Below are 24193 nucleotides of genomic sequence, written 5' to 3' on the forward strand. Positions count from 1 at the left end.
ACCATTTTACTTTCTCTCTATGAGCTGGACTGTGCTAGGTATTATTTCACATAAGTGGAATGATACAATATTTGTCCTTTGTGTCTGGCTTATCTTACTTAGTATGTTTTCAAGGTTTGTGCATGTTGTAGCATATGTCAGAATCCGTTCCATTTCAAAACTGAATAATTTTTCATTGTATATACAGACCACATTCTGTTTATCCATTCACCCATTCATGCACGTTCAGCTGTTTCCACCTTTGGGCTATTCTGAATACTGCTATGAACATGGTGCACAGTCACCACTGAAGTCTCACTGCTTCCCATTATTTTGGGTGTATACCTAGAAGTGGAATTGCTGGACCACATGGGAATTGTATATTTGAGAAACCGCCATATTTCTTTCCAAATGGCTGCATCATTTTATGGTCCCATGGAACAATGCACAAGAGTTCCAATTTCTACATGTCCTTGCCAACTCTTGTTATTTTAAAAACTATTTGACTTTTACACACTGGGGTTTGAAGAGCAGTTACACAGATATCTTCTCCACCCGTTCTCCCGTGCTGTCTGGGTTGGGGTAGAGTGGCTTAGCAGCACGTTCAGTCGTGGTCATGGATAATGTAAAGCAGATCATCTCAAAGGTGACATACAGCACGCGACAGTAATTCTCACGCCGGCAGCGCCAAGCCTGTTGATTCTGCCGTTCTCGCCACATACAGCGTTCATTTCCCAGCAGAGCCCTTTTGGCTGGCTAGCCAACAGAACCAGTCCCCCCTCTAGACTTCAACATTAGGCATGTCTTCGTGCCCTGCTACCAGCCTACTAGGAAGTCATTCACGGATATTTTTAGTATTTAGTATTCAGTTAATTAAGCTTCTTTTATTCTTAGGATCAAATTTTCATCCTTGTTCAGCCTCCTGATTGTTTCCTTAGCAGGCTTAGTTTTCTGAGATGGTTTATTGTTTTCGGAGTCAAGACTTAAATGAATCGTTCCTAGATTAAATAAAGAATGCTTCTTAGAAATGAAGAATGTTTTTTTCCACGGGGAACAATGGCTGCTAAATAGCTCTTGAGGAGTTTTTAAACCTAGACAAGCATTCTTTTCAGAATGGTTTTCCCTGAAGCAATCATAAAGTTTCCGCCAGTATCCCGGGCAGACGAACAGCCTACTTAACAGCCAGGCCGTGCTTCTCATCCCTTTCTGCACTAGAAGAAAATTATTCTAAAGTATAATTGGAAGTAAATGTGGAAAGCTATAGTGTTGTCTGCACTTGGGAAGCAATAGAATAGGAAGGAACCTTTATCATGGCTGTTACAAAGCACATTCAGTCTTAGAACCATGAAAACCTGTATTAACACTTGCATGGAACAGTGGCAATTTAGAGATGATGGCAATAAATAAAGGACACCTTCCTTTAAGATAGCCCTTGGTTTTGCTCTCTATATCGGATTTTAATATAGTGAAAATGATTCCTGAAACACTATTATTCACATTTGTTTTTCAGTTGAATAGTTCACAGATGCCAAGGCTGGAAGGTACGAGATTATGAATAAAAGCACTTAAGTAGAAGTTTCCCATTTTTTATTGAGATATAGTTTATATATAACATTATTTTGGGTTCAGATGTATGGAGTAATGATTCTATATTTATATAAATTGCAAAATGATCACCACAATAAGTCTACTTCACAACCATCACCACACAGTTAAGATTTTTTTCTTCTTGTGATGAGAACTTTTAAGATGTACTTTCTTAGCAACCTTCAAAGATACAATACAGTGTTATTAACTATGGTCACTACACTGTACATTACATCTCCAGGACATACTTATTTTGTAAATGGAATTTTGTACCATCTTTACCCATTTTGCCCACCCTCTACCCCTGGCTTCTATCAACCACCAATCTGAGGTTTTTTGTTTGTTTTTTAGATTCCACATGAGTGTGATCATATGGTATTTCTCTTTCTGACTTAGCATAATACCCTCAAGGTCCATCCATGATGTTGCAGAAGGCAATATTTCCTCCTTTTATATGGCCGAGTAACATAACATTGTGTGTGCATGTGTGCGTGTATCACATTGTCTTTATCCATTCACCCATCAGTGGACTCTTAGGTTGCTTCCCTATGTTGGCTATTGTGAACAGTGCTGCAGTGAACATGGGGGTCCATATATCTCTTTGATTTAGTGTTTCCATTTTCTTTGGATAAATATCCAAAGAGGAATTGCTGGATCACTTGGTATTTCTATTTTTAATTTTTTAGGAACCTCCATACTGTTTTCCATAGTGGTTATACCAGTTTACAATCCCAGCAACAGTGCACAAGCATACCCTAGTCCAGTGGTCGCCAACTGGTGGCCCGTGCACCACTAGTGGTCCGTGAGGTCCAAAAGGTTGGCAACTGCTAGTTTAAGGAAACCTTTGGAGCAGCGGGAATCAACTGGTGGCCCGCAGACCACTAGTGGTCCATGAGGTCTGAAAGGTTGGCTACCACTGCCCTAGTCAACACTTCTTGTTTATTGATATATTAATGATAGCCATTCTGACAGGTGTAAGGTGATATGTCATTGTGGTTTTAATTTGTATTTCTGTCATGATTAGTGACGTTGGGCATCTTTTCATCTGACTGTTGGCCATCTGTATGTCCTCTTTGGAGAAATAGGTACTTAGGTCCTCTGTCCATTTTTAAATCAGATTGTTTGTTTGTTTGTTTGGTGTTAAGTTGTATGAGTTCTTTATATATTTTGGATATTAACTTCTTATTGGATGTATCATTGATGAATACTTTCTTCCATTTGGTAGGTTGTCTTTTTTTTTTGGTTGATGGTTTTCTTGCAAAAACTTTTTAGTTTGATGAGTCTTATGTGTTTATTTTTTCATTTGTTTTCCTTGTGATAGGAGATATATCAGAAAAAAAAATATTGCTAAGAGCCATGTCAGAGAGTTTACTGCCTGTGTTTTCTTTTAGGAGTTTTATGGTTCTGGGTCTTACATTTAAGTCTTTAATCCATCTTGAGTTTATTCTTGTATGTGGTCTAAGAAGGTGGTCTAGTTTCATTATTTTTGCATGTATCTGTCCAATTTACCCAATCCACTTGTTGAAGAATGTCTTACCTCTATTGTATAGTCTTGCCTCCTTGGCCATAGATCAATTGACCAAAAAGGCGTGGGTTATTTCTGGGCTCTTTATTCCGTTCCACTAAGTTATCCGTCTGTTTTTATGCTATTACCATGCTGTGTTGATTACTATAGCTTTGTAGTGTGCTAGGGGCAGGGGCCTGACAAAGAAGAATTACTAAGTAGGCTGAGAGGCAGGGACCATGGGAGAGAAAAATTGCTAATTATCTCGCTAGAAAAGCAATGTGTTATGACTGAACCCAGCCAGGTGTGACCCTGCTCGTAAATTTTATGTAAACTTTTTACCCTGCCAGTACCAGGAACGGCTAATGAACCGCTTTGCAGTTTGTTTTTTCTTTTTTTAAAAAATACTTTGTAGTGTTGCAGATAAAAGGTCTTGCTGTACTCTCGGTCGGCACTGCAAGCTGTGGGGCTCTTACGGGAAGGACACGGCTGGTAGTCAGCTGACCAGCTTAATAAAGGCTCTTAAAATTTAAATTCTGAGTCGATGGTCTATCTCGCTGAGCTAACCCATAACAGTAGTATAGTTTGATATTAGGTAGTATGGTACTTCCAACTTGGTTCTTCTTTCTCAAGGTTGCTGTGGCTATTCCAGGTCTTTAGTAGTTCCATACAAATTTTAGGATTATTTGTTCTAGTGCTCTGGAAATGCCATTTGTATTTTGATAAAGATTGCATTGAATCTATAAATTGCTTTGGGTAATATGGACATTTTAATGATGTTAATTCTGCCATGAGCACAGTATATGTTTCCATTTTTTTGTATCTTCTTTAACTTCTTTAATGTTGTACAGTTTTCTGACTACAGGTCTTTTACCTCTTTGGTTAATTGATTTGCGGATGTTGAAACAGCCTTGCATCCCAGGAATAAATCCCACTGGATTTTGATCTTTTTGTTTCAGTATTTTCAGTTTTATGATAAAAATGCACATGCAACAAAGATGTGATAAGTCATTTCTTTGCTCTAATTGCATTCAGTACTTGCTGTTGAGCAGCTTTCTTTTCTTTTACCATCTCAACAAACCCCTTGCCTTGTTTCATGCGGCACTTCTTCGTCCTGCTACTTCCCCCCGTCTTTCAGGTGTACTTAGTGGGTATGTTTACAAAGCTTGTTACAAAAGCTTCTGTGCTGTTGTCCAGGGTGTGAAGTCTGTGCATGGACCTTCAAATTGTTCTGAAGGTGTATCATTGTCTGCCTGGGGCCCCACTCCATGCTCTCTAAAATTTACCGAAAGCCTTTTTGTTTACGTCATCTTTTTGATGAGGGTCAAGTTTTTGAAAACTCTGCGTTGCAGTAACATCTTTGGTGGTTCTCTTGACTCCAGAAGAACGTATGCTACAGCTGTAACTTCCCATCTTGGATTTGCTCCAGCAGGGAAGAGGCTCACAGCTTCACTCCGTAATTCCGGATCTTCTCTGGCCAATTCTCACTGCCATTTCCACCACCGCCAGTTGATTTCTCTGCATTCTTTAGACCAGCGGTTCTCAACCTGTGGGTCGCGACCCCTTCGGCGGTCGAACGACCCTTTCACAGGGGTCGCCTAAGACCATCCTGCATATCAGATATTTACATTACGATTCATAACAGTAGCAACATTACAGTGATGAAGTAGCAACGAAAATAATTTTATGGTTGGGGGTCACCACATGAGGAGCTGTATTTAAAGGGCCAGAAGGTTGAGAACCACTGCTTTAGATGCTTGTCATGCATGAGCCTCAGCTTCTTCTTTCTCTTTTCTAATTTGCTCATTTATTCTCTTTTCCCCCCTACTTCTTTGTTGATGATGTGTTTCATTCAAGCACTGTAAACTTGCTAGCTCAAGGCAATCACAGTTAACCCACTATGCCTCATTATCAGAAAAGTGATCTCAGGTCTTGCATGAGTTTCAGAGTTTTTGCCTTTCCATTATAATGTCTTTTCTGGGTATGTTTTTCCTTCTTTGCCAGTAATGCTTGTTGTCTAATTTCTTCCTCTTCTTTCTCTTTAGCTACACAAGCAACATCTAATTCAGCTTGTCTGTGATTTTCTTTAGCTTCTTGCCCCTTCTGTTTTGCTTCTGTTTTTGCTTTCTTTTCTGCTTCTTTCTTGGCCTTTTCTTCTGTAATTTTTTATTCTTGGATTATAACTATATGCATTGCCAACTACTGTTCACATCCTGTCCATTTCCTCTTTTTCCTTTGTGCTCTTGTTGCTCCGTTCTGCTTTTAAGTCCTCCTCTCATCAGGACACTCTGCTTTTTATCTTCGTCTGAATGAGAAAATTCTCTCCAAGAATAAAAATTACACCAAAAAGAATAAAATACATCTATATCTTCAAATGATGAATTCGTATCACCAAGTTTAGGGAAACATTTTTTTTTATTTGACCATCTGGAATTTCTTTCAAACACAGGAAAACACTTGGAAGAAATTATCCTTTGCTTCACTTTTAGAAGGAACCAAGTTATCAAAAGTAGGATCTACACTGTTAAACGCTGGTCTTTTCACTGGATCGGATAACATTTCATAAGCTTTAGCAATGCAAGTGAAGTGGTCATTATCTCCTTCTCTCCTTGGTGCACCAGCTGCATTCCCTTTGTCTGGGTGATGTTTTAAAGCCTTTGCTTTATGAGCTGCTGATCTGTGTCCCTGGAGCTTTGTATCTTACATGGCCCAGTCCAAGTGCTGCCTAGTGGTCTTGGTGCTGTCAGGCGTTGGATCAAGTGTTTTCAGCGTGGGAAATTCTAACTGCAATTCTTCATCTTCTGATTCTGCTGATAACTCTTTCTTATCCTCCAGTTTCTGAAAAGAGGCAGAAGCATTTCTGTTTCTCTTAACAAAAGCTTCAGACCATCTTCCCACAGGATCACATTGGCAGTGTTGAGGCTGTGATTGGAAATGTTAAGAGGCTTCAGTGTATTGCTTGGAGTAAGTAACTCAGCGGTCAGAGGGTGGGCGATGGCAGGGCCTTGGCCACTGCAGTGCTCAGCAGGAGCAGCCTGGTGTCCCCGGGGCCAGCCTGCGTCCTAGGTGGAGGGCACTTAGCATCACCCCCTCCTCGCCCCAAGTTCTTCCTACCTCCTGGTCTGAGCCTCCCACCTTGGCTCTACAATCGCCTGTAGGGTCTTTTTAATGTATTACTGAATTTGGTTTGCTAGTATTTGTTGAGGATTTTTGCTTCTATGTTCATCAGGGATTGGCTTATAATTTTTTTTTTTTTGGTAATGTCTGTGAATTTGATCAGTGATGCTGGCCTTGTAAAATGAGCTTGGGAGTCTTCCCTCCTCTGGAGTTATTTGGAATAGTTTGAGAAGGATTGTTACTGAGCCAACACGTATTATTTCTTGTCTTTTTCATAATAGGCATTCTAACAGGTGTGAGGTGATAGCTCATTGTGGTTTTTGATTTGCATTTTCCTGATGATTAGTGATGTTGAGCACCTTTTAATTTACCTGTTGGCCATTTATATGGGAAAGCAAGGGACTCAAAATAGCCAAAACAATCTTGAAAAATAACAAGGTTGAAAGACTTACACTTCCTGATTCGAAAACTTATTATAAAGCTACAGTAGTAAAGACAGTGTGGTACTGGCATAAACATGTGAATCAATGGAAATAAATTGAAAGTCCAGAAATAAACTTATATTTATGGTCAGTTGATTTTTGCCACAGGTGCCAAAACCATTCAATAGAGAAAGAATAGTCTTTTCAAAAAATGTACTCAGAGTTATAAATATATTCAAAGCCATTTAATCATATCCTTAAAAGGTCAATTTGATTCTTAGGATATATTCCCAGAAGTGGGATTGCTGGGGAAAATGATAGCTCCATTTTTCATTTTTTTTTTGAGGAAACTCCTTGTTGTTTTCCATAGTGGCTGCACCAGTCTGCATTTTTTTTTATATTATTAGTATATATTTTTATTGATTTCAGAGAGGAAAGGGGAGGGAGAGAGAGATGGAAACATCAATGATGAGAGAGAATCATTGATCGGCTGCCTCCTTCCTGCCCCCTCCTGGGGATGGAGCCCACAACCTGGGCATGTGCCCTTGACCAGAATCAATCTTGGTACCCTTCAGTCCACAGGCTGATGCTCTATCCACCAAGTCAAACCAGCTAGGGCACCAGTCTGCATTCTTATCAGCAGTGTACTAGGGTTCCCTTTTCTCCACATCCTCCCCAGCATTTATTGTTTGTTGACTTATTAACGTTAGCCATTCTGGCAGATATGAGGTGATACATCTCTGATAATTAGTGACCTTGAGCATTTTTCATATGTCTCTTGGGCATCTGTATGTCTTCTTTGGAGAAATTCTAGTCAGGCCTTTTGCCCATTTTTTAAATAGGATTATCTTTCTGGTGTTGAGTTGTATAACTTCTTTATATATTTTGGAGATTAACCTCTTATCTGATGAATCATTGACAAATATGTTCTCCCATCCTGTGGGTTACCTTTTTGCTTTGCTGATGGTTTCTTTAGCTGTGCAGGAGCTTTTTGATCTGATGTAGTTCCATTTGTTTATTTTCCCTTTCCCTCGGAGACATATGGGCAAAAATATTGCTCCAAGAGATGTCTGAGATTTTACTGCCTATGTTTTCTTCTAGGTATCTTATTTTTGTTGTTGTTGTTGCAGTGGTAAATGGGATTGCTTTTTAAGTTTCTCTTTCTGAGAGTTCATTATTGGGATATAAAAATGCCATAGATTTCTGGATGTTGATTTTGTATCCTACTACTTGCCAAATTTATTTATTAAATCTAATATTTTAAGGTGGGTTCTTTAGGGTGTTCTATATACAATACCTTATCATCTGAAAATAATGACAGTTTTACTTCCTCCTTTCCAATTTGGATGCCTTTTATTTCTTCTTTTCTGGTTGTTGTGGCTATGACTTCCAACACTGTGTTGAATAAGAGTGGTGAAAGTGGGCATCCCTCTCTTGTTCCTGATTAAGGGAAACAATTTTTGCCTATTGAGTATTACGTTGGCTATAGGTTTTTCATGTATGGTGTTTATCATGTTGAGGTATGATTCCTCTATTCCCACTTTGTTGAGAGTTTTCATCTTTATGGGTGCTGGATTTTGTCGAATGCTTTTCCTGCATCTATTGATATGATCATGTGTTTTTACCCTTCATTTTGTTTATATAATGTATCACATTTATTGATTTGCAAATATTGTACCAACCTTGCATCCCTGGAATAAACCCCACTTGTTCCTGATGTATGATCTTTTTAATATATTGCTGGGTCCAATTTCCTAATATTTTGTTGAGGACTTTAGCATCTATGTTCATCAGGGAAACTGGCCTATAATTTTCTTTTTGTGTAGGGTAGGGTTTGGAATTAGGATAATGCTAGCCTCCTAAAATTAGCTTGGGAGTCTTCCTTGTGAATTTTTTGGGATAGTTTGAGGAGGATTGTGTGTGATTTTCAACTATAAGTTTATTTAATGGGTTAAAGGCTATTGGTACTATTTCTTCATGAGAGCTTTGATAGCTTATGTCTTTCAAGGAAATTGTCCATTTTTATATTTTGAAATTTACTGCCATAAAGTTGCTCATAATACTTTATCACTTGAATGTTTTATAGAATGTGTACTCCTCTCTCATTCTGGTATTGGTAATTTGTGTGTTCTCTCTTTTTTCCCTAAGTATGGGTAGATATTATCAATTTTATTGACCTTTTCCCCCTAAGGGCATGGTTTAGATTTCACTGATCTCTATTGTTTTCCATTTGTATTTCATTGATTTTGGCTCTTTAATTTATTCATCTTTTTTTACTATTCACTTTGGGTTTCATTTACTCTTTCTAGTGTATAAAGGTAGGAACTTAAGACATTGAGTTAAGACCTTTCTTTTTATCTAATAAAAGTGTTTAGTACTTTAAAAAAATACTCATTGTCCATGTAAGTACTGCTGTAGATGCCGCCTGTAGATTTTGGTGGCTTTTTCTGTATTCATTCCCTTTTGATTCTTCCTTTGAGCCGTATCTTTAGAATTATGTTGTTTAGTTTCCAAATATTAGATTTTCCAGATGTCTTTATATTATTGATTTCTCTTTTAATTCCATGTGGTCAGAGAAATAGTTTGTACAATTTGTATTCTTTTTAATTTATTGAGACTTGATTCATGGCCCTGCCATAAGCTTATCTCAAGTACCATGTATACTTGAAAAGATTGTGTATTCTGCTGCCCTTGGGCGGCTTGCTCTGTAAATGTCAAGTTGGTTGTTAGTGTTGTCTGTCTTATAGTATATCCGTATGGATTTTTTTTAAATTGTAAAATTTTCAGTTATTTCTTCAAATATACGTTTCTAGTCCCTTCTCCCACCTTTCATTCCTTTACTGTTTCTGTACTCACATACGTGTGTTTGTGTTTCCTTTTAGTAGTTTCTGTCATTGTCTTCTAATGTGTTATCATGTGTTAATCCTAGCCAGTAGGTTTTTCATCTCAAGACATTGTATTTTTCATCACAATGGGATTGCTTTGGGTCTTTTTATATATATATATATTTTTTATTGATTTTTTACAGAGAAGAAGGGAGAGGGATAGAGAGAAACATCAATGAGAGAGATCGATCAGCTGCCTCCTGCATGCCCCCTACTGGGGATGTGACCGCAACCAAGGTACATGCCCTTGACCGGAATAGAACCTGGGACCCTTCAGTCCACAGGCTGATGCTCTATCCACTGAGCCAAACCGGTTCGGCTATTTTATATTTTTAAATATATTTTTATTGATTTCAGAGAGGAAAGGAAAGGGAGAAAGATAGAAACATCAATGATGAGAGAGAATCATTGATTAGCTGCCTCCTGCATACCCCCTACTGGGGGTTGAACCCACAACCTGGGCATGTGCCCTGACTGGGAATCAAACAGTGACCTCCTGGTTCATAGGTCCACGCTCAATCACTGAGCCACTGTGGCCAGCACTTTACGACTTTCTATGCCTTCCATATCTCTACTTGGCATGTTCAGTCTTCCCCCTACCTTTCTGAATATATGAAGAATATTTATAATGTTTTAATGCCCTTGTTCTATAATTCTGTCACCAGTGTCATTTCTGGGTTTGTTTCTGTTGACTGATTTTTCTTTTAATTACAGGATTATAGTTTCTTGCCTCTTTGTACACCTGGGAATTTTTGTATCAGGCATTTTGAATGTTTTGTTGCTAGGTACTGTAAAGATACATGTTTATTTGTGTTATATATTATGTATACCATACATTTACACACACATCCAGATTAGGAGTGAAGCGCATCTGAACTGCCTCCCCTTTATGTGTATTTTACATTTTTCTGGGATACAACTAAGTTATTCAGAAGCATTGCGATCCTTTCCGGGCTTGCTCTTAAAGGTTTGATAGGCAGGACCAGCGCAACCTTTAGGTTAGGGCTAATGTGACCCCACAGTGAACACAACAATCTTCCAGCTCCTCTGCCAGGTGCCCCGACTACCATTCCACTCTGGCTGTTGGGAATGTGACCCAACCCAGCCCTGAGTGAGCTGCAAGAACCAGACCACCTGCTTCTCTCCAGGCTCTTTCCTGGGCCGCAGGGAGTTACAAGAGCATTTTCTGATCTTCAGTTGGACGTGAGGGGAGCCCTCTGCAGGCCAGCGGCTCTCTCCCGTGCTCTGTACTGTGGATTCTCCCGGCTCGGCCTCCTGGGATTCTCTGCTGTCTCCTCAGCTTTAGGGCCTGCAGAGCTGTGAGCTCCCTCCCCACGGTGGAGCCTGTGGGCTGCTCCCTTCAGACAAGAAGCTGAGGCAAATGTAGGACTTGTTTTTCTTTTCTTTTTTTCTTTTTCAGAGATCTTTGTCCTGCACGCCTCTTTTCCAATGTCTAGAAATCGTTTTTTCAAACATTTTCTCTAGATTTAGGTAAGACAGTAGGGAAAACTCAGCCCTTGTTGCTCCATCTTGTCCCCAAGTGGAAATTACTTGTTGGACTTTGAATGTCTTCCAAATGTTTCCATTTATTAATCAGTAAGCACCTACTAAAGCAGGCCCTGACCCTCTGACCGAGAGGAGATATATCCTTACCCGTCCCCCATGCCACTGCAAGTCAGGAAATGCTGCATTCACAGCATAACCAGGTTCCATTTGTATTTTATTTTTTATGCACGGGACCAGGACAGAGGATCCTACTCCCATGATTTTTGTAAGGCTCATAGTATCTCAGTAGCCGCTGCAAACATCTTTAAAGCTAAATTAATTTCACTAAAAATAGTGAAGGGGAAATGTAATATTTGAGGCATATACAGTTTGAAATGAAGACAAGTCAAGATACCCGTCTTGGGTTGAAAGCAGTGGTTTAGGAGCTAAAAATCCTGCTTCCAGAGGGAGAGCTCTCTCCCAGGCTTCACAGCAGGTCACATGATTCCCCAAAAGACAACCAGGGCTTGGCCTAGTTAACATTGCCCCTGTGTGCTGTGCTCCCTGTGACCTGCCTCCTTCGAAGGGCTCACTGAGCTGGAGCCTGGCAGAGAAAGTGGGGGTGGGAGTGAAGAGCATCTGAACTGCCCCACCCCTCAGCGTGATAGAAAATAGACCACCACTTGGCTCCTATGGTCAGCTGCCCACTCAGCCCTCTGCAGGGTGCCAGCCTTGCAGGCCCATCCCCTTGTCCGGGGAATCCAGGAAAGGGCCTTGGAGCAACAGTGATTGGCCCCACTGCTGGCTGGCTGCTCCGCTTCAAGCTGCAGACTTGCCATGGGACTCTGCTTTAAAAGCTAACGGATATCCCTGCGCCAAGGAGAGCAAGAAAATAATCTGAGTGAGTGTGCTGAAGTCTCAGTGGGGAATGAAGGAAATCAAGTTTGGACCCTGTATTTTTATGAGAATGAGGAAATACAACCAACACCATGAAAACCACGTGAGAAACAGACCAGCCACTTCAGTGGGAGGGAGAAGGAAACAAAGCTGAAGCGTATTTACTAGCTCACAAAAAAAGCCAGGAGCCTTTTAATACTAAAATTGGAGCTGACCTACTAGAAAAGTCACGCTTTGTGTGTGAATTTGAACCTTGGCTTTTGGTTGAGGAGGCTTCAGACTTGTTAGCAAAGTGGCGGGAAACGAGGTGGCCTGGCAGGCTACCTAGACTTTCACAAGCCCTTTCCCTGTCAGCTGCCCCTCACGATATTTACAGTGGTATTATTTATATAGTGTGTCTTTTGGAGGGAGCTTTGCAGTTAGTGTTTTTCCATTCACAAATTTTACGTCAGACACCGAGTTGAGAAGGTACCGCACCTCGCTTGCAGATGAGAAACGGGGCAAGTTTCAGAATCAAGAAAGGTGAAGGGACTTGACCAGTGTCCCAGGTGCAGGGACCCAGGCAAAACCAAAAGGCTCCAAATTTCAGATTCTGTGGTCTTTCTGCTAGAACGTGCTGCCTCTCCCAGGGTTGGTGAAATGTGCTCGGACCAGTCCTCAGGCTCATGCTTTATGATCCTTTGTCCTGTCTTGCTCGGCACACGCTGTCCCAAGGTGTTTGTAGCTCAGTGGGAAGTTTTCCCATAAAGACAGCAGCGTCTAGAACATGGGACTGGCCCGCCTTGCATCTGGAGAGGTTATGAGAATGCTGGTTGTGGTTTTCCTCACAGTTCCCCCATGTGGTCCTTACTTTGCAAACTATACTTGTGCAAAAATAAGCATAAATCAATTCCATTAATGTAGAGAAGGGCAAAAGTTGCTAAGCAATGTTCCTAGGGGTTGGTCCTCATAGCTTTAACACGGGGAGGTCCTCACAGCCTAACTTTAGTGTCGGCTTAGACATTAACAGCAGCGGGCTGGGCTTCAGGCTTTCAGTTACAAAGGTCTTAACATCTGTTTGCTCAGATAGCTTATAGAGTGTTTAATGGGAAAGCAAGGGACACTCTGTTAAACTACAGATTAAATAGTAATTATCTTTCCTATGACCAAACCATTAAAGGAAATTGACAATAATTTCCTTAAAAAAAAAAAAAAGAAAGAAATATATCACCCAGCCTGCATGGCTCAGTGGTTGAGTGTCAACCTATGAACCAGGTCAGTTTCATCCCAGGTCAGGGCACATGCCCGGGTTGCGGGCTCAATCCCCAGTGTGGGCATGCAGGAGGCAGCGAATCAATTATTCTCTTATTGATGTTTCTCTTTCCCTCTCCTTCCTCTATGAAATCAATAAAACTACGTATTTTTTAAATGAAATATAAAAAACCAAATTTATTAAATGGCTTAATATATCCTACACTGATTTCCAACCCACCCACATTTTTCAGATTGAACCAAATCAGAAATCAACCAACCGATTATTATTCATGTTCTAGCAAACTAACTTTCCTTTTATCCCTGTCTTCTAAACTCAAAGAAAACCAGCGCTGGTTTTGATAAGTGCACACAGAGATGTTAAAGGAGGCAGAACTGGGCGGGCTCTCACATAATTACCTCAAGCTCAATTAGGCTGAATGTGAATGCTTTTCCGCTACATTTAGGTCTTAGTTGTCCCCAGTGTCAAATGTTGGGTGTGATGACTTCTGTGAAATAGCAGCTTGTAGAATCTACCCTTTATTATCAAGACTAGACTTTTTACAGATCCCCACCCGCACCCCGCCGGTGTACACCTCTGTGAAGGCATCGAGCTCGTTATATTGTAAAGACTGCTTTTCTTCTTGAGACTGTAATACAGGTAATGCTCCTTTTCAACTTTGTGAAGTAGGACCTGGCACATAGTAGCATATAGAATCGCTCTTCATGTGACCAAAGTTTTATATAGAAAAAGAAAAGTATACCAATATTTTAAAGTCTCTCTCTTTTTGTGTTTTTTAAAAACTTCTCACAAAGGATTTGCTGTAAGCCTTCAAGTCATCTTGTCCAATCCAAAAGCTGTATTTAAGCGCCGTGGATCCCAGCCAGGGATGCAAGAATCTGACTTTCTAAAACAGATAACAACTGTTGAAGAACTGGAACCGAAAGCAAATAACTGCACGAAGGTATTCATGTCTCATGTGCTGCTTGATGTGGCTGCATGCTGGCATTGAGGCTGGCTACCCCAGAGATTTCCCTCCCTCCCTAGGTCCTTGTGTGGCACACTCGCACAGAGAAGGTCAATCTAGCCAACGAGCCCAAGTACCACCTGGACACAGTGAAGATCGAGGTGTAACTGGGAGCAGCAGTGGGTGTGGAAGAGGACGTTTGGAGGTTAGGCTACAGAGCATTCAGGTATTGTTCATTTTACTTCAGTACAACAGCCTTTATTGACATCTGATGGACATCTGTTTAAACAGAGCTTGTCAGTTAACATAAGCTAATCAGTTGGTATAAAATGTGTTTCTGTCTTCATTTGTTCTGCATGTTTTCTCCACAACTAAACTGGAAGATCTTTGTACAGTACAGCTAATGACACTGCAGGTACCATTTTTAGTATCTTATATACTTTTCTTTTTTTTCCCCATTTGGCCTTATAATTGGTAGAACTGAACAGGTTTTAGAAACAGATGACAAGTATTTTGTCCCCAATTCCTGACTTAGCAACATTAATTTATGTAAGGTTGGTGGCAGTATATACTGTAGGAAATGAAACCCACAAAAAAAGTCTATGGATCCATCTATTTAATATAGGGATAGAACATTTTGTCAATACTAGGCACCATAAAATGTAAACACAATTACTGTCATAAACCTGGATATACCTTCAAGGACTGAAAGTGGCTTTGTTTAGTTACCCTGTTTGCATATAGTGCAGAGAAAGGTCGTCATATTAGCACTATGTACATAAGAGGAGATCCAAATTACAAGAGGCAGATAAAATTCAAATTCTTTAAATATTTGTTAAACTAAGTTTTACAGTAACATCCAGGTTTATCTTCCTTTCACTAACCACGTTCCCTGTTAAGCACATCATAACAATAGCACAGTGAAGGAAATGATGAAATAAAAATTTTGATACACTAGAAAACAGTGCTCAGTGATACATTTACATTCTATTTATGATTAACCATTTGATCATACAGTACCTTCCTACAAGATTACTGGCTAATTTGGGGGTGGGGTTTATACTGTTAGAGGTATTACTAACATGATAACTATTTTCCTTATATGCAAACATTAGAGCTATAATTTTACTGAGTAAAACTGATTATGCAAGTTGACTTTGCAGCTTCTCAAATGTGGTTTATGAAGTTATGAGAACTATGAGCAAAGCTGCCCTGGACATGAAATAGTTTCTCAACCTGCTTTTCATCACATCAAATTTAATCAGTACAAACCAACACAGTCAATCAGATAATTCTTAATGTGAACAAATGGGGAAAAAGAAAAAATATATATGTACATGAATAAACAGGGGAACTAGATGCATTTCAGCAAGGAATGTAGGTGGTAGCTCTGGATGAAACTCGTGTGCAGTCCTCACTTCCACAGTTGTGTGCTGAGAGTCTGACCCGATGAGCTTCCAGACCATCCTGCTGTCGTGCTGGGGGGCTGGGCAAAACCCAGCGCAGGGCTCGCACTGCCCATACTCATGCCAGCCATCTGCTGGTTCACCTGTGAGATAACACAGGGCTCAGTTTAAGAAGCTCACTTCACTTTTAATTCTTATTTCTTTAACCACAGTTAGACATTTTTAAATAGTTACCCGATTTTATTGGAAGCTGCCTCAAAGAGATACTGAAGCTTAATAGCAATTAAAATAAGTATTTTTTTGTCCATGTAAAAATCCGTCAAAGCCAACCATCACGTTTATTTCTTTGCAGAAAGCAACTACAGCTTTCTTCCCATTTTTAGCACTGTACTATGTTTACTCAATTTCTTGCCCCAAAAGATTAACCACAACTAAAAAAAAAAAAGTGCCAAAGCAATCTTTCAATTTGTATCTAGGTATAATGAGTCCACTGTTCTTTCAACTCAAGTATTGCTAAAAACTAAGGAAATTTTAGAAGGTAAAATACTCCAAAATTAGAAATTGAGTATTGTAGCTTTTATTAACATCTTAAATGGTTCTATATACTTTGTAAATATTAAAGAAAAGGTAAAACATCTAAAATTTTCATTATTTGATAAGGTATAAGATTTAATGTGTTTTCTTCCACTGGAGTCATGTATGTATATAAGCATCTTAACCCTTTCCTTGTGGTTCTTACCTCCAAGATGACAGGTTAAGGAAAGACGAGGATTAAGTACAAAGTGGAGTTAAAACCTATGCTCAGGGTTGGATTGTATTGTTTGCGGTTTTTCAAAGACACTAATGTGAATTACATCACTCTAATGAGACATAAGTGTCTATAGCGGAGGATCATTTCTGATACTTACTCAAGGTTGTTTTAACCACCTTGTCATTGGCCAGTGGCTCTCATGCAGGGAGTGCTGGAGAACAGCCTTCAGCAAGCCTGGAAGTAAGGGTCAACTCCTTCCTGGTTCATCCAGCACCTTAACCTGAGCTTACTTCAGCATTCTGGCACGCACAAGCTGTTACTGCCATTTGGTACTTACCATTTTTTAGATCCCCAGAGGTTAGAGACCAGTGTAATATATTTTAAATAGTAAAAATAACTTGGAGCATTCATAGGCTATATAGTGATTTTGCTAATGTTGGTTAGAAATCACTATTGACTATTCTTTGCTCTCAAGGTGAAACACCTGACCAGAACATGAGCCAAAATGCTAGAAGCAGGTGGGATCTTATCAAAGAGTGTAAAGGGAAGAAAAGTTAGGACAGAGCACCTAATATAGAGAAACTCATTTGAAGAAGGTAGTGTATTGGTAATGTGTCCTATCTTGGCACTAAAATAACTTAGGTAGAAACAGGATTTTATAATATGAAGGGATGTCTGAAACAAATATGGACTTGTCCATATCTTATGGGAATTCTTGAACTAGTGGGTACGCTTTCTAAATATAAACCTAATTACAGGGTAAGTAAAAAGGAAATACAATGTTATAGAGGTTTTTGAACAAAAAGATTTTTCATAAATCATGAAGAGTAGCCTAGATTTTTTCCCTAATTTATGAAAGCTACACCCCTTCCCAAATTAGTAAAGACAGGTTGGTCCAAAGTAGACTATCAAACGCCCCATCAGGGAGCTGGGTTAAAGCAAATTACTAATTTCAAAGGTGATAGGGAGTTTCTTAGGATGCCAAGATAATTTCTAGCTCTTATAACTAGATTACAGTTATACTGGAAATGAAAAATACTTCACATTTCTTTATTAAGTAGGGACAAAGACAGATCATTTATCTATCTGATACAACTTCATTATCCCTCCTCTTTCTACCAGATTAGATTTAAATACAAATAAAACAATTTAGAAAGTCTGATTTCTTCAATTCTGGATAAAGTGGAGAATAAATGACCCTTACCTGGGACAGGTTCCATGGGGGCTGTTGAGCTTGAGGCAGTCCAAACTTACTTGGGGGTGCACCCATCTGTCCAACCATTCCTCCTTGGGGGGCAATCACATTCTGAGGCAGTGGCATCACACCAGTTTGTGCATTTCCCATAAACCCATTGGGGATGGGCATGCCCACCATCATGCTTGCACTCTGTCCCATCACATTGCCCATAAGGCCAGGAGCTGCAGGCACAGGTACACCCATTGATGGAAAACCTTGAAATGCAGTCGGTGCTTGTGAGGTAAATGGTATATTTGTGGGTCCCATAAATACACCTGCATCATAAGAACCATGAAAAGAAAATGAAGAGAACAGGGATACTGTATATAGCTGCACTCAATTCTATAATCACAGAAAAACAATTACCATTTTTCTGAACTACCCATAGCAAAATTTTTAATCTGGTCTGGCTGCTCCTACTGCTCAGACCAACTCATAGCCTACACTCTCAGAGCTGGTTATTTCCAGAAGCAGACAAATCAGTTATGAACCTGAGCAATTTTAATTAGAATAAATACATGCATAGAAAAATCCATTGTGAAGACCAACCAGCATAGCATGAGATGATGTGCTGTTTCTGCTAACCTAACCCACTGGTCTCCCACTACCAAATACACAGGTGCAAGTTCACTGTGCCTGGCTTTAAGGGAAGCAGGTGGGATCTCATTATTTTAAAAGAGGTAGTCTGACAGATTAAAACTGTGTAAACAACAAATCTTACCTTGCTAGTATTTATTATAATTATTTTTTAAATCTCAAACCTTTTTTGGAATTCATGTAATAATTCAGACTGCTTATTGTTTACTTGCAGAGAAAATACCATGCTGTACAGTTAAAAACTTCATGCAAATCAAATTTAAATTATTATTCAAAGATAATCTATGTCCTAAAAGCTTGTGAAACATTAAGTGATATGTGAACAGCTTGTTAATCTAAATGAATAAAGTTCTGTGACTCCTGTACCTGCTTTTTAATTCTAATGTTTTATTCATTTCAGTTTTGTAGTTGTGTAAATTGCAACAACAAAAACACTCATTACATAGAAAAATGGGGAAGAAACATAATTGATATATTATAACCACAAAGGCTCACTTCCAGTAATGCCACTGCAGTCCCTGAAAGCAAGACTTCAAAATGAATTACCAGGAGCGCTCTGTGGCTGCACGGTCCCTGCGCCATACAAGGACAAGATGGAGTCTTTGGAGAGTTGTTTCTTTGTCACCTCTTCTGACTTGGTCGTTTGTTCCGTGAATAGATCCAGATCCCCAGATGTTACTGTAGACACAGTGGCAGCTGCTGGTACAGAGGACGTCCCCTGAGACAAATGCCAAAACACACTATCGAATTGTGCATACTAAAACATGACTCATCCATTACTTAAAATCCATGTGAAGTTATGAAATTAGAAATTCAACAACTTGTAGAAGGTAAAATGGTGCATTAAAGAGGGTCATTCACAATGCCACCCAAAAACATTTAGGATAAAGGTATGATATTTACTATTTTGAATGTATTAATGTAGAAAAGATAGATTGAAACTCTTCAAGCGAGCGTCCGGCTTGTTTGATTGTGGCTTTAAAAAACATGTTTATTGATCTCAGAGACGAAGGGGGAGGGAGAGAGAATCATGGGCCCTAGCCGGTGTGGCTCAGTGGATAGAGCATCGGCCTGAACACTGAAGGGTCCCAGGTTCGATTCTGGTCAAGGGCACTTGCCCGGGTCATGGGCTTGATCCCCAGTGGGGGGGTGTGCAGGAGGCGGCCGATCCACGATTCTCTCCCATCAGGGATGTTTCTACCTCTCTCTCCCTCTCCCTTCCTCTCTTTCTAAAAATCAATAAAAATGTATTTTTTAAAATAAAAACTCTTACTAGTACATAATAAATTTTGTTTACCTGCTAGACTGATGCTGAGTTTTTGCATCCCATCCTGACCACAATGGGGTCAACAGGTAGGGTATGTGGCTGTGTCTGAGCATCACCATTCCCGGGAGGTGCTGAGGCATCTCCCTTAGCAACTACTTCAATGAACTGGTATCCCTTGGATTAAAGAACATTTCTACACCTACAGAAGACTGTAAGAGGGTCCTGCAAAGGCTGCTTTTGTCCGGGGGTGGGGGGGCGGAGGCTCTTCAAAAGCTGCATTGTGATATTCTTATAAACCTAATCTAGATCAGTTTTAACCACAACCTTAGAATGCTTCTAATCTATCCAAAAATGAAGGACAGCAATACTTTAACCACCCCCACTCTCAACCATATCTTGTATTCCACTTTTGGACAAGGGGCAAATGAACACAAATGCAAAGAAATGTAGACTTCAATACAAAACAAAAATTTTCACTTAATCTCTATCTTGCAAACAGGTAGTAGGGTGGAACCTTGGTTCTCGAATTTGTTCCAGAAGAACTGTACAAGAAGTTATTTGTTTGAAAATGGAATCATTTTTTCCCATTAGAAATAATGTAAATTGAATTAATCCATTTTAGAAACTCAAATGATTCTCCATTTTAACCTTTCTTGTATACAGTGCTTGCCAGCAAAAGCTATGCACACACACTCCTCGTCATGGCGATACTTAAGCGTTAAATGGTCTGCATTGTTCCCCCTTGCTGCTCTGCTACTAAGCAGAACACATGAAGTACACCAAAGCCTCAGATGTGGGGGTCTAATTCTCCAGGCAGGTGCAGAGCAATTCATACTCCAACGGTATCTAAAGAAGTCTAGCAGATAAAACAACCTCACTAGAATGTTAGACCAAAAGAAACTGCTTTCCCCATAAAGTTCTTTTCTAAAAATAAATATTAATGATAAAGATCCATTTAAACTATTCCTAAGGAATCTATTTGCTCAACTCTAGTGGTAATTATACAGTGACTATAATATATGTAATAAAAATACATGTAATTAGTCTTCTCAATAAGACATAACTTCTATCTTATTAAAACTTTCCATCCAAACAATTCCTATTGGTCCAGTTTTTCTAGAGAAAAGAAAAATATTTTACCTCAAAAATTATGCTGTAATGAACCAAACTAGTTGCTTATTTGTAAAGTGTAAGTTTAACATAGAATCTTAGTTGTATGCTTAAGAGTAATCAATATTCCTGAAAGTTCATATATTTCACCTTAAAGAAAGACAAATACTGAATGACTACATTTATCACTTATATGTGTAAAAAATTTTTAAAAAATCAAACTCATAGAAACAGAACAGAATGGTGGTTGCAGAGGCTGGGTATGGAGGAAATATAGGGAGCCTGAGCCTGGTAAAAGGGTACAAACTTTCACCTATAAGATGAATAAGGTCTGAGGATCTAATGCATAACAACATGGTGACTACAGCTGATTAATCTATACTAGAGGCCCGATGCACGAAATTCGTGCAAGAGTAGGCCTTCCTTCCCCTGGTTGCCGGCACCGGCTTCCCTTGCAGCCCTGTCTTCATCTGGTCTAATTAGCATATTACTCTTTTATTATTATAGATTGTATAATGGAAATTTGCTAAGAGAGTAGAACTTGTGTCCTTCCCCATCCCCCCAAAAAATAAAAATGTGTTAATTAACTTGATGGTGGGAATCCTTTCACAATGTATACATAATATCAAGTTGCCAGAAGCCAATTCCAGCATGTCAGCAAGGGCTGAATCATCTGGAGTGGCAAGAGCATTTCCCCAAACCTGAAAAGGGATGATTGCTTGCTGCCAGACAGCTCATGGCATCTTAATCTGCATGTTATTACCTCCTGTTGGCCGAACATCTGAACAGCCGAAGGCAATTCGCCAATCTGACAATGGATTCTGTACCTAACCCTGGCCTTTGATGTGTATATCTACCTCGCTTAGAACAAATTGTGTTAATAAAAAGCAAGGGGTCCTGAGACAAGGAGAACTTAGTTCCTTTAGCTAAGTCTTCTCTGACTACCTATAATGCCTTTCAAAATTATGTTTCATCTCTGGACTCTTATTTAATTTTCGCACAGCCCTTCTCCAGATTTCTGAACTCTAGATGCCGGAACAAGAACCACTGGCATTATCAAGTCATTACGTTATGCATTTAAAATATATTACAATTTTGTCAGTTATAGTATTTAATGTATTAAATACTATACCTGAAATAGTATTTAAGGTATTAAACAATTTATAATTTTAATAAAGGCAAAAATAGAAATTCCATGTAATGTTCAGAAGGCAATTCAAAATTTACCATTAATGCTGAAGAAAAAGTCCTGATCATTAATATTATGTTCTCAATTGTTTTTTTAAACATCACCAAAATAAAAAAGGAAGGTAGGTTTTAAGGCTAACTTAAAACAATTTATCTTCATAAAAAAGAGTATGAATACTGAATTTGCTAGAATTTCTTATTCTGTTTTACTGCAATCAGAAGTAAATAGTATCTTGGGGATGGCTCAATAGAGCATAAGAAAAGAAGTACTGGCTGCCAGTCAATAGTTATACACCCCCAGTTTAAAATCCTCAGAGGTAAGTGGCCTTGATGATCTCAGACAAGGCTGAAATAGTAGTCTGAGTTTTTGCCGGGAGCCAGTCCATCCTTGCTGTTTCAAAGGACCTGGCATATATGACATACTGTTCTTAATATGTTTGCTCACCTTCTTGGCACTATGTGTTTTAACCAAGGTCTCCTCTCTGAGAAAGGTTGCTTCCCCAGGTAGGGATTTTCCCCTGAAGTTAGGGAGGGAATAAAACCCCTCAACTAAGTGCCAGGCGGGTAATTAATCACTTTAACTACGAACAATCATGCTTAAGCTACATAATCTTTACTCCCTGGAATGGAGATAAGAAACGCCCTAACCTTTGTAATAGAGATTGATAGGATTGAATCAACTGGTATAAATACAGATGTAACAAGACAGCAAGACACAGAACTAAGAACACAGAACCAAGAAGACAGAACCTACACAGAACCTAGAGACAGAACCTAGCGAGAGAACTTGGCTGAAGAACCTAGAGACAGTACCTGGCTACAGAACCTGGACAGAACATGGCAAGAGAACCTGACTAGAACCTGGTGACTGAACCTGGCTGGAGAACCTAGCAAGAGAACATGGACACAGAACCTGGCTGGAGATCCTAACCAGAACTTTGCTGGAGATCCAGACCAGAACTTGGCTGGAGATCCTGGCTAGAGATCCTGGCTAGGCTGCTGATCAACTGAACGCTGTCTCCGTGTCATTCCTTCTTCGCTGACTCCATCCACACCTTTGGGGACCCCTGGACCTGCTGGGGCTGGACCCCAGCAAGTTTTCCTACTTGTTCATTCTAAACACTGTTGTTTAAAGCAAACGTTAGCAAACTTTAGGCAGTGAATATTTAGGCTTTGTGGGTCATATAGTGTTGGAACTATTCAACTTGCTTTTTAGTAGGAAAGCAGCTACAGACAATATGCAAATGACTGGGAGTGGCTGTGTTCTAATAAAACTATGTGCAAACAAGCTACAGGCTTAGTTTGCCAACCCCTGGACTAAAGAACAGGAGGCTTTCAAATCAGCGATAGAAATTCTGAAACTTTTCAGAAAGGAAGTAAGTAGTGATTGTGTAAAACCATACTCTTACAACATACCTGAGCTGGGGGCATGACAGTTGCAGGTAAAGGATTAGAAATCATTGGTCCAAAGATGTCCAGATCATCATTCAGGGGTGGCACTGTAGTTGTGTTCCCATTGGTCACTGGTGCCTCAGCAGGACCATCTAAAAAGAGCATAGATTCTTGTCTTAGAGTAGAATCTCTTAGTACTTGAAACATGGCATTATTTTAAAAATATATGGTTAAAAAAAAAAGAACAGTTCAAAAAGTTGACAACAACATATATCTTTCCCTTCTACTCCAGGTTCTATCCCAGTGATGGCGAACCTTAGACATGCGTGTCAGGGGTGACATGCAAACTCATTTTTTGGTTGATTTTTCTTTGTTAAATGGCATTTAAATATATAAAATAAGTATCAAAAATATAAGTCTTTGTTTTACTATGGTTGCAAATATCAAAAAATTTCTATATGTGACACGGCACCAGAGTTAAGTTAGGGTTTTTCAAAATGCTGACACACCGAGCTCAAAAGGTTCGCTGTTCTATCCCCTTACTCAAAGAAACCATTTCCAATTTTATTCTTCCAGATAATTTTATCCACCATATTCTATATCCAAATAGAACACATACATACATATACATACATACATATATATGCATATATATATATATATATATATGCATATATATACACACACACACACACCGAGGTGTATATATAAAGTTTTTAATAAATGGTGTCATATATTCACATTATTCTGTATCCTGATGCTCCCGTATGTGCCAGGTACTGTTCTGAGTACTTTACATATATTAACTCATTTAATCCCCATAACCTAATGAGACAGACACTACTTTTGAGTTGATTAGCTAAGCTAGGATCTGATACCATGTTCTTACAAACAATGCCTCTTCATAAATGGGTGTGTTTTGGATATCTTTTCATAGCATGTACTAGTATTTCTACCATAGAAATAAATTTTGATGATTTTAAATGTCTGAAATGTTGCATTTTAAAGTTACTATAAGGAAAAAAAACTGGATAAAAAGAAAGAAAACATACACTGGTTCCATAGGAAATATCCATAAAACTTGAAATAAACCATTTCTTGGCAGTACCAAGCCACTGAGCTATAATGGAAAAGGAACTCTGATAGGGTTCCAAACATTCTATATCAGTTC

General features: G+C 39.2%; 2 protein-coding genes and 1 pseudogene across 11 annotated transcripts in view; 1 reads left to right on the forward strand and 2 right to left on the reverse strand.

Annotated features, from left to right (window-relative positions):
- B3GAT2 (beta-1,3-glucuronyltransferase 2) overlaps positions 1 to 14270 on the forward strand; it is a 59117-nt gene extending 44847 nt beyond the window's left edge. The window contains exons 3-4 of the mRNA XM_036317553.1: positions 13923 to 14071; positions 14155 to 14270. Of these exons, the coding sequence (XP_036173446.1) occupies positions 13923 to 14071; positions 14155 to 14241 (236 nt within the window). The 3' untranslated portion in view covers positions 14242 to 14270. The remainder of the gene's footprint in view (positions 1 to 13922; positions 14072 to 14154) is intronic.
- On the reverse strand, positions 4771 to 8123 carry LOC118660117 (annotated as a pseudogene).
- Positions 14271 to 14310: 40 nt separating the features above from the next.
- SMAP1 (small ArfGAP 1) overlaps positions 14311 to 24193 on the reverse strand; it is a 124177-nt gene continuing 114294 nt past the window's right edge. For 9 of the 10 annotated variants that reach the window (XM_036317546.1, XM_036317543.1, XM_036317544.1 and 6 more), the window contains 4 exons: positions 23047 to 23174; positions 18612 to 18783; positions 17436 to 17743; positions 14311 to 15623 (listed from right to left, as the gene is read on the reverse strand). In XM_036317546.1, coding sequence (XP_036173439.1) covers positions 15489 to 15623; positions 17436 to 17743; positions 18612 to 18783; positions 23047 to 23174 — 743 coding nt within the window. In that variant the 3' untranslated portion in view covers positions 14311 to 15488. The remainder of the gene's footprint in view (positions 15624 to 17435; positions 17744 to 18611; positions 18784 to 23046; positions 23175 to 24193) is intronic. The other variant, XM_036317545.1, reaches the window with a different exon arrangement.

Source organism: Myotis myotis, unplaced genomic scaffold (genome assembly GCF_014108235.1).
Source record: "Myotis myotis isolate mMyoMyo1 unplaced genomic scaffold, mMyoMyo1.p scaffold_m19_p_7, whole genome shotgun sequence".
NCBI lineage: Eukaryota > Metazoa > Chordata > Mammalia > Chiroptera > Vespertilionidae > Myotis > Myotis myotis.